Source organism: Lissotriton helveticus, chromosome 3_1, assembly GCF_964261635.1.
Source record: "Lissotriton helveticus chromosome 3_1, aLisHel1.1, whole genome shotgun sequence".
Taxonomy (NCBI): domain Eukaryota; kingdom Metazoa; phylum Chordata; class Amphibia; order Caudata; family Salamandridae; genus Lissotriton; species Lissotriton helveticus.
In genome coordinates, this window is record NC_136061.1 from 1,276,307,878 (window position 1) to 1,276,325,317 (window position 17,440).

General features: G+C 49.0%; 1 protein-coding gene across 1 annotated transcript in view; it reads left to right on the forward strand.

The window, feature by feature from the left end:
- The first annotated feature begins 7,012 nt into the window (after nt 1–7,012).
- Nucleotides 7,013–17,440, forward strand: part of IGSF9B (immunoglobulin superfamily member 9B) — a 1,214,248-nt gene continuing 1,203,820 nt past the window's right edge. Inside the window, exon 1 of the mRNA XM_078681939.1 lies at nt 7,013–7,249. Coding sequence (XP_078538065.1) covers nt 7,144–7,249 — 106 coding nt within the window. The 5' untranslated portion in view covers nt 7,013–7,143. The remainder of the gene's footprint in view (nt 7,250–17,440) is intronic.

Below are 17,440 nucleotides of genomic sequence, written 5' to 3' on the forward strand. Positions count from 1 at the left end.
GGAAAAAGAACAAGTTCAGGTGGATGAAATAACAATAATAAGAGCTGAACAAGAACAGGTAGAGAGTGATTCAGAACAAGAACGGATTGTGCCTAGACATACTGAAAATAAAAGAACTCTAGAAAAAGACGGATAAGGTGAAAGTGCAGTTCAAGTTAAAAGGGTCAGAAAGGGTGATAACTGGCCAGGTAGAGTGAAAAGACTGAGATACTATCTGAGAAAAACAAACAAAAGATCAGAGCAAGTGAATAAGGTTACTAGTCAAACTCAGTCTAAACAGTCAACTGTGAGAAACACACGAAGAAGCCCAAGACTGAGAATGTTAAACAATAAATACAAGGCCCCTGAGTGAACCTATGTAATATTAGAAGAATTTGAAAATTTAGATTTAAGTAAGGAATCAGAAGAAGTAGATGCTACACGGATTGATGAAAGAAAATTGAGACCACCTTAAAAACAAGAGCTTGAATGTGCAAGTGAAGAAAGAAAGAAGAGAAAATATCTTCTCAGATTAAAATGACAAGAAATAAAGTCACTGAGCAACCGAAACAAAGTTTAACACGAAGATGTTATAGAGCTTGCATATGCAGTATTTTATTCGTAATTTCAGTGTGATCATTTCTAACAGTGGCAGTGCCTTATTTGATAATAACAAGTAAAAATAATGATACAGTTAATAATGAGAAGACAGCTACAATAAAAGGAGACATAGTAGAATTAGAAGCAGCAGATGAGACAGATTTTCATCACACAGTATTAGATAAGGACACTTCTTTAAATGTTTTTACAAAATTGTTATTTCAATATGTAGATACAATGGAGATTAGTGATTGTTATGTCTGTACGAAATTACCAGCGTCAGTATCAGAGGGAGTTACTTATCACCATTTACCTTTAACATATTGTATATCATGTAGTGTTCTAGCAAGTCTGTTTTATGCAACAGGAAAACTTCAGTATTATTATTCAAACTTAGATGTAGTATTTCCAGAGCTTCCTATTCGAAAGAATATGAATCCAGTAGTAGTCAGGATGCACATTTAATGGGTGAGTTTTTCTTAACGATAAAAATCAATAGATAAAGTCAAGACACACAAGAATAATTTAACATGTATATTACGTGAAGAAAAGAAAGTGTTTTTGAATTTAGTTGAGGTAAGGAGGCAGGATTTCCAAAAGAAAGCTGCTGAACAGAAAACCCATGTACCGCCATGGGCTGGGAAAGAGGGAATGTATACAGCTGGCAAGGCTCATGCTGCGATGTCCCTGGACTTTGTGAAGAAAGGGGAAACCTGTCTCCATAGGTTAAAGACAGATTATAAAAACATATTTATTGGTTCCAGTGACTGTGAACATAACTTCCTAATTTTGAGAGGTAGGGGACTAAAAGGGGAAACGGATCCAGTATTTCCTGGGGTTTACTATGTGTGTGGGAATAATGCTTATTATAAGTTGCCTGCACGGTGGTATGGACGCTGCTACTTTAGAATAGTATTACCGAAAATGTATCATGTAAAAAGAATCACTGTACACAATGAAAACACTAATGGACTAACACGAAGAAAGAGAGCTAGTTTTTCAGAAATAATAGGTGATATATTTGGTGCACTGATACCTTCAGTGGGAGTCATTCTGAATTCACATAGAATTTGTAAATTGTCAACAGTAGTTGATAGTCTCTCGACTGATACTGTTGGGGGTTTCTTGATGATAAATACTGAAATTGTTGCAATTAGGTCTATGGGTTTTACAAAATCGAATTGCGCTTGATATTTTAGTGGCAAAAGAGGGCAGGGACTGTAGAATGCTTAAAGTCCAACATTGTTGCACTTACATTCCTGATAAGAGTGAGGAAATGAGAGGGTATATTAATAATATTACAAGACTTCAAGAAGATTTGAAACCACTGGAGGTTGACAGTGTATGAGAAAGACTAACAAAGAGTATCTCTTCAATAGGGATTTGGTTTTCTACCTTAGGGAAAAGTATTTAAGGTCAAATAATGTTTTCAATAGTTGGTATAACAATAATAGTTTTAGCAATAATGATTTGGTGCAAATGTTGCAGAAACAAAGGAAAAGGAAAAAGATATGAAGTGAATGGGAAAGAAAAGAGAGAATATGAGGAGATACAAATTGAGAAAATAAAAGGAAGGATATATAAAGAGATGGAAGATTTAGAAAACAAAGATGAAACTAACAAAGAAAAGGAGGAGAGTGAGAAATGCTGAAAGATGGCATCTGTTTGGGATGGGTAATTTTGAGATGGCTCAAAATGCCATCATTGAAGGGATTGATGGAGCAAGGACTCATAGAAAAGAGACTTGCTCTGAAGCAATCCACTCCTTTAACTAACAAGTTATTAAAATTGTTTTTTTTGTTAAACTAATGCACACCACATGAATACACTGGTTAGTGAAGCTTGCTTATGTGTTTGCTAACAAGAATAACATGAACAAAGGACTAATACCGCTCTAAACGGGAAATCTTTACTGCGCATGCATCAACTGCATCTACGCAGTATGACGAGCTATTGCTTGGCGGGAAATTCTTGCGCATGAGCAGAAGATACTAAAATAATAATAATAATTATAGGGGCATTTGTAAAGCGCTGAGTTACGCACACCGGCGTGTCCCCGCGCTATGGTGAGAGAGGCGGAAGCTAGAATTTTAACTGAGGGGCGAGCATTCTACCTGACATATAAGTATGTTTTTAATTTAGCACGGAACCTAGTTTCAGCCGGTTCTAGTCGTAGCTCCACTGGAAGTTTGTTCCAATGATTTGCCGCTAAGTACCTGAACGATCTTCCTCCCATGCGGGCTTTCTTCACCATGGGGATTTTTAACAGTCCCCCACCCGCAGATCTTAATGCTCGAGCAGGTTCATAGGGCTCAATCAGGCTCTGCAGTGGCCGAGGTGCCCTGCCATTCAAGATACGATGGCAGGTGCAAAGGGCCTTGTACTCTACTCTGCTCCTCACGGGGAGCCAGTGTAGCCTCTGCAAGGCCTCCATCGAGGGCGCCCTTTTGGGCATCCTGAGGATCAGGCGTGCTGCCACGTTCTGCAGCACTTGAAGGCGACCGAAGCTTTTCCCAGGTGCCCCCAGGTACAGCAGGTTCGCATAATCCAACCTTGCGGTCACCAGTGCATGTACCAGGGTTTTACGGGCCTCCGTGGGCAACAGTTCCAGAATTTTCCTCAGCCTTTTTAAGACTCTAAAGCACATACCCACCACACGGTTGATTTGGGGCCCAAAGGTGAGACCCGCATCAAACCACACCCCCAGGTTTTTTGCCTCCTGACAGGGGGTGGGGGTCGGCCCCAGACAGGATGGCCACCATGCCGACGACCAAGCAGACTGGTCTCTCCCCACCACAAGCACCTCTGTCTTGCTGCCATTAAGTTTCAGACAGTTCATAGCCATCCAGTCGGCAAGATCTTTCATACACGACCGGAAACTATCTGCCGCAAGACAGGGCGCGTGCGACAGGGAGATGACCAGCTGCGTATCGTCGGCATAGGATACTATCTGAAGGCCATAGTTCTTTACAATGGAGGCAACAGGCGCTACATACAAGTTAAAAAGGGTCGGGCTCAGGGACGAGCCCTGAGGCACACCCTGGCCCAAAGAAACCCTTTTAGAGTAGCAATCTCCTTGCCTCACTTGGAAGCCCCTGCCAGTTAAGGCCTGGATCCACCTCAGCGCAGTATCAGCGATGCCACCTCTGTTCAGACACTGTAGCAAGGTGGAATGTGCTACAGTGTCGAACGCCGCGCTGAGGTCCAACAGGATCAAGGCCATCGTTTGCCCCTCATCTACACCCTGTCTCAGATGCTCTGTTGCCATCAGTAAGGCAGACTCCGTCGAATGGCGAGGTCTAAAGCCGAACTGCGTGGTGTGGAGTAGCCCTGCCTCCTCCACATATTCCATGATTTGGGCATTTACCACCTTCTCAGCCACTTTAGACATAAAAGGCAGGAGAGAGATGGGCCGTAGATTTTCTAACGCCTCAAAACTCATATGAGGTTTCTTCCGAAGGGGGAGCACCACTGCCTGTTTCCATACCCCAGGTAACATGCCAGTCTTAAAAGAGACATCCAGGACATGCCTTATGTAGGGTTCCAGGACCTCCAGGCTGTCCCCCAAACGTTTAGGGGACACCGGATCAAGAGGAGAGACAGATTTTACAGACCCTTGAAGACTCCCATGGAACTAAATTGAGTGGTTTTTACTAAAGCTAACGCAGGGATGAGTCTAATCAATAAACTGGGATAAAATAGACGTGGGTGGTGTACAGTGCGACCATTTTATTTGTGAAAGTAACATCTGTCTTTTGACTTGATCACTAGTGAGTATTTGGGCCTCTCATGTAAAACTGAAGAAAGCTGAGTAAAAGGAAAACTGCGGATGTCACTGGAAGTTAACCCGAAATGATGACATAAATGTTGAGCGGAAGCCAAGGTTGCAAAGTATTATACCCTGGGAACAGATGGTGAAAAGTTCAACGATGTGGACTTGTGTTGAGACTGTTAAAATAATATTGCAAATAAAATGTGAATGCGTGTGTGAAATAAAATTATGAATACAAACTAAGGGGATAGGTTTGTGAACAATGGTCAAACTGATTTAGATGACATGTAAGCATGGTGTGATGATCCTCCCCCTTGCCTGACCAATCAGATTTTGTATTTTTACGATATTGAAACTTTACTGGGTGGTACATGAAGAACAAAAGGTATAATTGAGATAGCTTTAGTGAGTTTGTTCGAGATTTTGGGATGCTGTTGTTGCTGCGGAAGATACTGAGGCTGTGAGAGATGCTGTGAGATGCTGAATGCAGAACCTTCTATCCTAATTTAATTGAGTTAGATAAGAAGATCGCTGAAGAATCTCGGGGAGGAAGAGAGTGTCAGAGAGGGGTGCGGTGCAACCATCAGTATTCGAGAGAGGTTAACTATCCTGGAGTCTTTGTCACCTGATCTATCCCGGGGGACCCTTACCAGCCCTTTGGCCAGGGGGTTGGTCTTCACACCATTCTTGGTAACTATATTTTCACGCAATTTGCAGATTTTTTTTCTCCTTGTCCTCTCCCTTTCTGTTAATTGATCATTGCATGAATCTAAAGTATATGTTTGATGATTAATTTATTGAATTTACTCTCCTAAGGATGATGGTGACTGCACTGTGTATTTGAGATAGTTCACATGCGCTTGAAATTTAGATAAAGATTTTAAACCTTCCTGAGTCTGTGATTATTTACTTTAAATATAGAAATGTTAGAGTTATGTACATTGTCACCATCAACTAGTTCAACTAATGGTCCATCAACCAGAGGAAAGAACTAATTGATCAGTGAAAGGGTTAGTTTGAGATGAACAAAGGTACCAAATAACCAGTCCTGAAATTATAGAAAATATATGTAAACTTTGACTCCAGAGGTTTACTCAATCGTGTGTTTTATGGGCCCAGGTGAGTATATGGTAGTGGAGTATCTGTTGTTGGTACGCTGCTGGAGCACCAGTGTCAGGGAAGTGGGACTCGTGGACGTACCTGGACAACGCTAGAGTGCTGACATTAGTACGAATGTTTGTACTATTTGTTGTGCGTTGTGTTTTACTTTATGTTAGTATATAAATACTATTTTTTTTCATAAAAGCACGTATCTGGCTTGTCATTTATTTATTGAGGTTGCTGTGCATGCTGCTTCGATTTGTGAGTCTGTGTATAACTTGCACCCAACTACCCCCAGAAAAGCCTTGAACTTCTTGACCGACACTACCATTGAGAGTGAAGTGCTAAAGGGGTAGTACTTGGCCAATTTATTCAAAGTCAAATGTAGGTCAAGCCCCAGTAAATCAAGAATAAAGGGCTACAGCCCGCCACAGTTGGGCCCAGTAGCTCCTGCTTGCCCACCGCCCTTTGAAAGTGATTCAGAACTTAGCATTACTCTGACTTGCATTGTAGTTTCAGAATATCTACTATTGCTTTTTATTAATGGGAGGGGGAGGGACAGGTGTCCCCAATTAGATGCCTCTGTATGTTGTGTCCAGTGCTGGACTTGGAACAAAAACCAGCTCCAGCAACATCTCATTTCTCTAGCAACATCTCATCTCTCCCAACACTCATCTCTCTTTCCTTCTCTCTCTCTCCTGATGCCCCCTCCGCCTGCTGTAATTACCTGGGGAAGATGGGAGAAAGTAACGCGGCACCGGCAGCAGACTCAACCTTAAAACCCGGCCTCCCAAGGCTCAGACTCACAGGGGGAAATTGTGTCCACCCTAAAGTCCATGTGCCTTGATAGGTGATCTCGGTATTCCTTGCACAAAATGGGGCAGTCATCTCTATCTTGCTGGTTCTGGATGTTTCGCGGCGAGTGTCCTCGGCCTGCTGTCACTGGCTTGGCACTGGAAGGTAGTTTCTAGGCACCACTGTCCTGCCAGGTAAGCGGTGGGTGGTCCCTGAGTTCCGAGCCTCGTCATCCAGGTCGCTGCCGTGTGTGGGAGGAGGTAGAGGGGGATCCATGAGATGATGTCATTCCTTGCGTTCCCCCTCCCTCCCTCTATTGCTCTTCTTTCTATCTTCCCCCTCCTTAGCCTTTCCTCCTCGCTAACCCCTTCTTTCTCCCCCATCCCTCCCGCGCCCCTCAATGCGCATGATTCTGCGGCTGCCTCTGCTTTGCACCCTCCAACGCACCTTGACTGGGGTCTCTACGAGTGGCGGCGGTGGGAGCCAATGCCCGCCCACGCACGAACAACACGGTCCAATTGTCGCGCGGTGGGGGCGTGTACGCTGGCTCCGGGGCCTGACTGGGCTGTCGTTATCTTAGCAAGGAACCAGACCAGGCACACTTAGAGTGGCGGAGCTCAGGGCCAATGCCCGCCCTTGGCTATAGTTAGCGGGCCAATGATGTTGTTAGGTAGGCGGGTTTAGCCAATGATGGCGCGGCGGGGGCGGGCGCAGAAGTATAGGGGCCGGCTAAGGCCGAGCTGCCTGTGAGGGCTGAGAGCGGGGCTCGGAGCGGGCAGCCCGGCCGGGCAGTGATGGAACGGGGCAGGCGGCGGCACCGTTGGCTCCCGGGGGCTTCGCGGGCCCAGGGACGGCCCTGACAGGCATGAGGCTCCCCACTGCTGCCCGCAGGGACTATGATTTGGTACCTGGCGGCTCTGCTCTTGAGTGTGTCCTGGAGCAGCACAGCGGCAGCGGATTCGGCAGCAGGGGGGCAGCAGACACAGGGAGCACCGGCTCAAGGTGAGTACCACCATCAGTATACTTAATGAAGGCGACAGTGGGAAGGCATAGGGTTCAGTGTAAGGTTGGGCACCACCAGACGCAGGAGACGCTCAAGGTGAGAACTATCGCTTAACACTGACCTGGAATATGCAGCAGACACAGGATGGCCAGACCCGTTTATTCCTTGTTAGAATGAGTACCGCTGCGTTACATCCTAGCCGGAGAAAGGTTCATGATCAGTGCTATGGCAGCATGCTCTAATCTTGCACAGGAACAAACTCGAAAGGACTACAGCATAATATCACAACCCAGCATATGCAGCAAAGCACAGGTTCGCTGTGAGTACCACTACTCATATACTAACTCCGACAGGTACACATTCGGTGTGAAGGGCCATACCATCATAAGTTAGCACAAGCAGCATAGGCACCGGCTCCCTTTGAGTGCCAGAGCGTCACACCCTAACCCAGCAGAGGGAGCGTGTTATACTGCTGCTTTACTACAGAGCGGGCACACGGCGAGCAGGCACAGGTCAAGTGCGAGCACTACATCCCTCCCAAACCCAGCACAGACAGAGTAGGCTCAAGATCAGTACAACGTCTCGTGTTAATGTAGAGTAGGCAGAATAGGTTCCTGTGAGTGCTACATCATCACTCATTAGCCCAGCACTGGCAGTACAGAGTTATGTGAGCAGCATACTCTAATCCAGCACAGGCATCAGGCTCAAAAAGAGCATATAGCCCCGGGTTATAGTGAGTACCACTAGAGCAAGACGCTATTTGCAAGACGGGCACTGGGTTAATGTAGGCATCAAACAGTGATTCGGCTAGCCCAGCAAAGGCCATAGTTCAAGGTCAGTGTCCCTGTCCCCAGAAAGAAGCCGCGACGAGGACCGAAGGCGGCGCTTGATCGCGGTGACTACTTACTACAGTATCATCATCGTACCTGGCTCTGGCAGGGGGAGGGGGCAGGCAGCAGGTGAGGACTAGTATGAAGGAGGGAGGAGGCAGTTTGTGGCGTAAAGGTAAAATGATAAGGCGGCAGCGGGAGCTGGGTGGCATCAATGCCGGCTATAGACGGACATCGGAACAGTAAATAACAGGCAGGCACAGTGTACGGGGGGAGGACGCAGGGCTGACAGGCATGCACGGGTAGTAGTACAGACACCAGCAGCTTGTGTGATGTTGGGGGGCATCAGAACAGACCGAGGAGAAAGCAGACAGCAGCAGAGGCAGGCTCTGCTAGTGAGCGTGCCACGCGGCGTCAGATTTGAAGGGTGGCGGTGGGATGCAGAAATCAGTCTCAAGGTGAGTGGAAGAGCATGGCCCTGCGTAGACAGGAGGACATACAGTCACCCCAGTGTTTCTAGGCGGAAACAACAGTAGAAGCAGGGACACTAGCTGAATATGACTGAGATGGTTACCCCTCTCTCCGCACAACATTCGGCGGAAACTGACTGACCACTGTGCCTGCTGCTTTACAAGCCTTGTCTGCTTCTGCGCTGGGGGCATCTGGCCGCTCGAATACGTGTTTCCCTTGCATGCGGGCAAGCATCACATGCGCTTCAGAGCTTAGAATGGTGGCCAGCACTTTACCGAGAGGCACCGCTATTGTGTGAACATGGAAGCTGGACACAAGTTGAAGTGTGTCAGGGAACGCTGGCATTGCTACTGGGCATGCAATTTGAAGGGATCAGGCATCGAGAAGTGAAAGGGCTATGGCGCGATGCGGACAATGATGCGTACTGGGTTTTGGAAGGGGCGAGAAGACCCATCGGGATGTGTGTTTAGAATGGCCACTAGCCATGGAGTCTGTTGAGGTTGAATGGAGCAAGCGCCGAACATGGACTGTTAGCACTTGACGTGATGTGGAGGCAAGCAGATCAGAGCAATCTGAGGTAATCAATGACATTGGGAGTCGCGCCTGCATGGCGAGTGTCCTCGGCTACCCCAGAGGAACATCATCATTAAAATCACAATTCCATGAAAGGGACGTGAACTGTGCTTTTAAGACGGCAGCCGCATGTGTCCACTGCTCTGGGAAAGCCTGGGCACCGCCAGGTTTTGGAAGCTTGCTCCCTCAGTGCACCCTGCCTCGCAGGGCGCTGTCCGACCTCGAGGTGCTGAACTCCGCGCTCTGCACACTGTTGCTGGCAGGCCTGCTCAGTCTGCCGGGAGCTGTCCCAAGTCCTCCCGCAGTGGGATTGGTAGCCGTCTGCACTATGCAGGCTTTGCTTCTGGGCTGCTCAGGGTAAAGTTCTGCCTCTGTTGCGGCTGGGCTGGGACTTTACGGATGGGTCCTGTCTGTGTTGTAGGGGCTGGGCTTTCCTGTCATTCTGTTTCGACCCCTGCTGTTCCGAGGTGGGCAGCTCTAGGTGCATTCGTGTTCTGCTCGCCACCTGTGTGGGATGTCTTTATTTGCTCTATGATATATGTAGTTAGGTTGCCCTGCCTACGTATGGTTGTCTCGTATAGTACTACCAGAGGAAGACCTGGATGTGCAGTGACCCAGAGCCGTGTTATAGTCAGCTGTTCTGTGTTATGTAAAGGTTTGACCATTTTCTCTGCTGTGACGTTTTCACAAGGCACCTCGGCTGTTCCAGCCTGCACTGTCATCTACCCACACCTACTTAGTTCCTACGTGCACTGACGCTTTCACTGTAGTCCGGAAGTATTTTAATATACGATGTGTGTTGCCAGGTTGGACCTGTCGTGAATTTCACAGAAAAACGTATCTGATTTTTCTGAGTTTTGTTGACCTGTCCGTCCATGAGTGTGCCAAAGCATACCGGCGTATGGTTGCTCACAGTGCTCTGTCCTCTACTGACCTGACTCTCATTGTCTGATTGTCCTTGCTCATTAAGTGCATGTCCCTTCCTGGCTTCGCTACAGACAATGCTTCCGACTTCGTCTCGGCGATATCCTCTCTAGACCCTTGGTTTTGTCACATTCACAGCACACGGACTCCCTCTCCTTGGTCCTGCCGCTGCCGGTCCAGCTTTCGCTGCACTCTGTCGAACTGCATTATTCTGTACTTACTGGGTTGCCCCACTCTTTCATTTTGGATGCTTTGCCCCCTTTTGCCTCTTCTTAGATTACCATCTATTTATTGCCTATTCTTGGGATACCCTGTTTTTGACACTTTTTAGGATGCCCTGTCTTGACTTTTGCTTCGTTGCCTTCGTTTGCTCTTTGGTGGGCATCTTCTCTTGTTATCTGCTGCGCTACCTCGCCTGTGGTCTGCTGTACTGCTTCTCCTGTCGTGGGCTAGACTGAGCTCTCTTGTGGTCTGCAGGGCGGCCCAATCATGTGCTCTCCTGGGCTGACCTCTCTGCTGGCCATCCCTTTCTTGTGATCTGCTAAGCTTGCATTTTCTAAAATCTGCTGGGTCTGCCTGGAGTTTTCTGGGCCTCCCTGTCAAGTTATTTTCCGAGCCGCCCTCTGCTGCTATGACTTGAGCTGAACTTTAGTGTTATTAGCTGGGCCGCTCACTCCTCTGATCCATCTGGCTGCTCTTGTCTGGTTTGCCAAGCCTTGCCCGTGTCTACCAACCTCACTACCCCGGCATGCCTGGGCATGTATTGCCATCATTGCTTTTGGCAAGTGGGCTGTGGGGTTTCCTCTGTTTCCTGATAACCTCATTCCTTCAGTGGGTGCTTCACGCAGGCTCACATAACCACAGGGCTTGGTACAGGGGAAGGAAGTATTGTGCTAAATGCTTTTTAATGGTCTGCAGACCGGCACCTACCTCTGGGACGGTGTGGCACACCTCCATGTAGTCCACTGGGGCTGAATGTGACGTTCTTGGGGCCAGAGTTACTGGCAAAGGAAAAGTAGGGACCACGATTCTTGACTTTCCCATGACAGGAAATGGGATAGTTCGTATTCATACAGGCGGAATTGTTTACCATGAGACCCCATGGTCGCAGGGTCTCTACGACAGGGCTGTAGGGCTGCTGAAACATTCCTAAATCGGGGGGGGGGGGGGGGAGTGTGGGGGGGGAGGCTGTAAGGTTACCCTGGCTGTGTATCTTCTGACACTCTTTCATTTCTGGAGAAATTGCAGAAAGTGGCTTTAATACCTCATTGTTTAGAGGACCGTATGGCTTATGGAAAACCTCATACCTGGAGGGGACGCGGCCCTGATATTCCAATTTCTAGAAGGCCGGGGGGGGGGGGGGGGTGTTGCAGCATCTTCTATTTCTGAAGGGTAAAGAGGCTATCACGACTCAACGTGTAGTTTAGAGGCCTGTGGGGTGTCTGAAACATTTCCTTATCTGAAGGGAAAAGAGGTATTTACGTCCTCCTGATTCTGCAAAGTCCACATGACAGAGAGCAGTTTGTGACATTACCATAGCTACCGAATAGAGGTGAGGTGACCGTTGCAAGGTTGTAGTGGAGGCCTTTGGAGTATCTCATAGGGTTCGCCTGAGGTTGTGTGACCTCTCCTGAGCTGTAGGAAGAGGTCTCTGACTTTGCTATGGCTGGAGGGAAGCGCGGCGTGAACTCTGAATTTCTCAGGGAGGAGCGCTGGAACCTGCCTGTGCCTCAACCGGAGTCTATCTTCCATCTCCATCTATGACCTTCAAAGGCCAAGAGGTGGGAGGGGCTCTGTGACAGCGATTTCTCTGCAGTACCACCCCATGCCCCCAGGTGGGAATGTATCTCTTGCGAGTGGAAAAATATATTTTAAAAAAGCTATCTGTTTTAGTCTCTGAATTCAAATCTGCAAATGACGTGCTTCACATGTCTTTTGGTGTGTGATAAAGAGGTGGAAGGTATTATTCTGCTTATGGTATGTGTATGTGATCAAGGACGAGACAGAGGATGGCTCACGTGCTTAAGGAGCAGTGTGCAGGCAACTGACAGAAAACCCTTTCTTAGTTTTGTCAGATCGCCTCTAAAGGGGTCTGGTTTCCAACGTGGGACATATGGATATCAGCATTGGCCTGAGGCCTTCGCGCATCTCACACCTTCATTCACACAATGAGACTTCCCTCAGCCTACTCGCTCCTCCTCGGCTTGGTTTCTCCTTTACTTGATAAAACTGCTTGAGTATACTTTGGAAGTGGCCATCTTGGAAACATACTTATAAACGTGTCGTGCAAGATTGTGCAGTTCGTGCTTTGTGTCACTCCTGCTGTGGGGGTTGAGGTGTGTTACAAGCTGTATTTGTCTCCGTTTCTTTTCTAGGCCTTTTATGCCAGTTCTGTTGACCTTTATGTAATGCGTGATGGTTGCATGTAATTAGTTGGTGCTTGTGTTCGATGTTTTTGTGTGTGTGTGTGTGTGTGTGTTTTTGCAGAGTCAATCAATCAATCAATCATGCCATTTGTATAGCGCACTACTCACCCGGGAGGGTCTCAAGGCGCTTGGGGGGAGGGGTATGCTACTGCTCGAACAGCCAGGTCTTGAGTTGTTTCCTGAAGGCGAGATGGTCCTGGGTCAGCCGAAGGTGGATGGGGAGGGAGTTCTAAGTCTTGGCAGCCAGGTAAGAGAAGGATCTTCCTCCGGCGGTGGCTCTTCTGATGCGTGGTACGGCTGCGAGGGCAAGGCTGGTGGACCGTAGCTGGTGGGTGGGCGTGTAGAAGGTCAGGCGGTCGTTGAGGTACTTGGGGCCCAGGTCGTGGAGAGACTTGTGTGCGTGGGTGAGGAGCCGGAACGTGATCCTCTTGTCGACGGGGAGCCAGTGCAGGTTCCTCAGGTGGCTGGAGATGTGGCTGCGTCGGGGGACATCCAGGATGAGTCGGGCGGAGGCGTTCTGGATGCGCTGGAGTCTTTTCTGTAGCTTGGCTGTGGTTCCGGCGTAGAGGGCGTTTCCGTAGTCCAGTCGGCTGGTGACGAGTGCCTGGGTGACAGTCTTCCTGGTCTCGGTCGGGATCCAGCGGAAGATCTTGCGAAGCATACGCAGGGTGTTGAAGCACGATGAGGAGACGGCGTTGACTTGTCTGGTCATCGAGAGGGAGGGGTCCAGGATGAAGCCCAGGTTGCGTGCGTGGTCAGTTGGCTTGGGTGCGGTGCCCAGGGCTGGGGGCCACCAGGAGTCGTCCCAGGTGGAGGGCGAAGATCCCAGGATGAGGACTTCCGTCTTGTCCGAGTTCAGTTTCGGGCGGCTGTCCTTCATCCACTCGGCGATGTCTTTCATCCCTTCGTGTAGGCAGGTTCTGGCGGTGTCGGGATCTCTGGTGAGGGAGAGGATCAGCTGGGTGTCGTCGGCGTAAGAGATGATGTTGAGGTTGTGCTGGCGTGCGATGGCTGCGAGAGGTTTCATGTAGATGTTGAAGAGGGTGGGGCTGAGTGAAGATCCTTGCGGGACGCCGCAGATGACTTTGGTGGCCTCGGAGCAAAACGGGGGGAGGCGGACTCTTTGTGTTCTTCCGGCGAGGAACGAGATGATCCACTCCAGTGCCTTCTCTTGGATACCGATGTTGCTGAGGCGCTGGACTAGGGTGCGGTGGCAGACCGTTTCGAACGCAGCGGAGAGGTCCAGGAGGATGAGGGCCACTGTTTCCCCCTTGTCGAGCAGGGTCCGGATGTCGTCGGTGGCTGCGATGAGGGCGGTCTCGGTGCTGTGGTTGGCTCTGAAGCCGGACTGCGAGGGGTCGAGGGATCCGTTCGTCTCGAGGAAGGCGGTCAGCTGTCTGTTGACGATCTTCTCGATGACTTTAGCAGGAAAAGGGAGGAGCGAGATGGGGCGGAAGTTTTTGAGATCGGTGGGGTCAGCTGTAGGTTTCTTCAGGAGGGCGCTGATCTCGGCGTGCTTCCAGCTCTCCGGGAAGGTGGCGGTGTTGAAGGAGGCGTTGATGATGTTCCGGAGTTGGGGTGCGATGGTGGAGTCGGCCTTGTTGAAGACGTGGTGTGGGCAGGGGTCGGTCGGTGATCCGGAGTGGATGGTGTTCATCGTGCGGGCTGTGTCTTCGGTGGTCACCGTGGTCCAGGTGCGAAGGGTGGCGGTGGGGGGTGTTGGTTCGACGGTTGGGTGCGTGGGTGGGGCGCCGAAGCTGTTGTGGATGTCGGCGATCTTGCGGTGGAAAAACGAGGCGAGGGAGTCGCAGAGGTCCTGTGACGGAGTGATGTCGTTGGTGCCGGTGCTGGGGTTGGAGAACTCCTTGACGATAGTGAAGAGCTCTTTGCTGTCGTGGGCGTAGAGTGAGGTATTTAAGATTGGCCTTCTTCTTTGGTGGTTGTGTGTGCTAAGGCTGGCAGTGTGTCCACTCCCAACGATGCTTGAATGAAGAAATATCCGTCTGCATGTCTGGAGGGGTGCACACTTGTGTATGATGCTTAAACAGTGTTTTTTCCATGCTTTGCAGCGTGGTATAATGCCCTGTATATCTGTTGGGGTACACACTGATGTGTGTCTAGGATGGTGCACATCTGCCTGTGTTTTTTGGCATGATGAATGTTTGTCTGCAAGTCTGAAGCAGTACTCACTTGTATGCATATCTGAAAAAATGAACACATGTGTGCATATGTTTTAACATGTACATTTGTCCCCATGCGTGCAATAGTACCCAGGTTGGCGCTTGTCTGGAAGAGTGCACTTTTGTGTGGCGTGTTTGCTGCATGTCTGTGTGCACCCAAAGCAGTAGCCGCTTGTGTGTGTATATAGAGTGGCACTCTTTTATGCCTACTTGAACTGACATGCTTGTGTGTCTGGATCGGTGCACATTTATAAGCATGTCTAATTCAGAACAATCTTGTATGATTGTCTGGAGAGGTACATATTTGTGTGCGTATCAAGAGTAGCGTTCCCTTTGTGTGTCTGGGGTGCTACACACGTGTGTGCGTGTCTGTAGGGCACTACACGTGTATGGATGTCTAGAAAAGTAAACATTAGTGCGTGAGACTGGAATGGTGCACTCTAGTGTGCAGGTCTGCAGTAGTGCACACCCAGCTCCAAGTCTTCTTGCTGCACACTTACTTTTGTAGCGTGTACACCTATGTAAAACTGCAGAGCAATACACACTAGTGTGGCTGTGTGAAATAATGCACATTTCTGTGTTTGTCTACACTTGTATGCATGCCTGGCATGGTACACACTTATGTGCATAAGTGGAGCGGTGTAAGCTTCTGGGCGTATATGAACTGGCACACACTAGTGTGCATGTTTGGCAAACACTGAGGAAAACAAAAAATGAGTCAAATGCTTAATTTAATCTCAACCACTGGCAATTGCTCGAACCGCATTTTAGTCTATAATTGTTTTGCCCACAATGACACCTCCAACAGGAACCAAACATATGGATATCAGCCTCAGCCTGTTCCAATAGAAATATTTCCAACCGAACTGCCAGTCAAGATCCAATCGGAACATAAACAGTCAAGGACCGGTTGCAGCCTCATCATCGAGATCTAGCTTGAGCCCCGAGGCTGAGTGAACATGGGGCCCACATCTGGCATTTAGTGCATCACATTGAGGAAAACAAAAAAAAACTGAGGGGTGACATGCTTAAAATAATCTCAGCCACTGGTAACTAATCTGGGCTGTATCCCAGTCCATTTTTAGGTCTCGCCTGGCGTTGCAGTGCACATGCGCTGCTCGCTCTGCGAGACATATTGTGGTAGAAGGGATTTCTGAAGAGGACTTGAAGCCCCGCCCATTATTTGCATTGGCTGGCGTCATCTTTAGGAGCGTGTAGTGACGGATCATATTTCCCAAGTGCTTTCTTCACTGGCACGCTTGTTTATTTAATTTGCAGCGTGTGCGCTTTTTTCACTCGCACGCTTGTTAATTTAATTTGCTGCGCGTTCTTTTTTTTTTTTTTTTTACTCGCACGCTTGTTTAGGACTTTTGCCCTGTAGCTCTCCGTCACAAGGGACGCCTCATTTAACGTTTTGAAACCCGTGGAGGAAGAGTGGGGACAACACAACACCTCAGCCCTTTCAGAAGGGCCTTCTCCTCGCTGGTGAGTATAGCTCATACTGGCGCTACAGGCACCAAGTGACTAGTGTGCGGAGAGTGGACACCAGAACTGAGAATCCGGCCGGCGTGCATCATGGGACCCCCGGCTTGGAGTGTCCTCTGGCGGTGAAGGGGAGTCCAGCGCTAGTGCACTGCTGATATGTAGTGCCTCCGTCGGCACTACATATAAGGAATCAGTCTGTTCATGGCAGGTCATGAATGTGAGCGGCCTTCGTGCTGCTGAGGGGCTCTGGGCAGGGGCACCGTCCCTCGATGAACTGGACAAATCTAACCGCAGATGCCCCGCCCACAGCCACGGAATCAAGAGAGCCTTCAATCCAGCAATCTTTACATCGGATCTAGTGTCTTACCGCATAACACACCCCATCCACCCTCGCTTCTTTTATAACAAGCATTTGCAATGCAATATGTCTTGCATTTACGCGAATTTAAGCTATTGGCATTGTAAACAACAATACCTTTTATTTATGTTTTAAAAACGAAACATAAATAAGGGGCATTGTCATTGGCAATGCCAATTGCTCCAACTCGCGTAAATGCGAGACCTATTGCATTGCAAATGCTTGTTTTTATTTGCCACTATGTCACCTCGGACAGGAACTAGTCATATGCAAGTCAGCCTTGCCAGCTCCAGCCTTGTAGCCAGGCTTGTCTCTCTGCCGTGCTGGTATTCTCATTATGCAATTTAAGGCTCTGATCATCCCATCAAGGCTGCTGCCGAAAGATTGACCTGGTGGGGCAGCTTAAGCTCTGCTGCAGCACCTCTGCTCGTGACTGGCATAACCCAGGGCCCTCAGCGGTCTCAGGGTTGGAAGGAGCAGGCAGGTGGCAGCCAGTGGCAGAGGGAGGACAGTGTGCTGAGTTAACAGTTTCTGAAATCTCCGGAAAGTTGACCGGGAGAGACCTGGTGATTGTTCAAGGAACGTGAGGTCATGCCATGGAATGCAGGTGCAAAGCCGGAATCTGATGTCCGTGCCAGACGGAAGCCATGTAGAGCCACCCTCCTATGAACATCATCCTGATCTGTAGGACAATAGCATCAGATGGGTTTACTGCTGCCCACTAGTCTATACCTGGCCCTGTCCATGTGTCGTATCCTGGGAGCAGTTGGGAATCAAAAGGAGGTTAAGTTGCTCCACAGAAGCAATGCAACGGACATCCCCTCTGCCCTGCCCCTTACACCTCTATGCCCTGCCCCTTACACCCCTATGCCCTGCCTCTTACACCCCTCTGCCCTGCCTCTTACACCGCCTCTGCCCTGCCTCTCACACCGCCTCTGCCCTT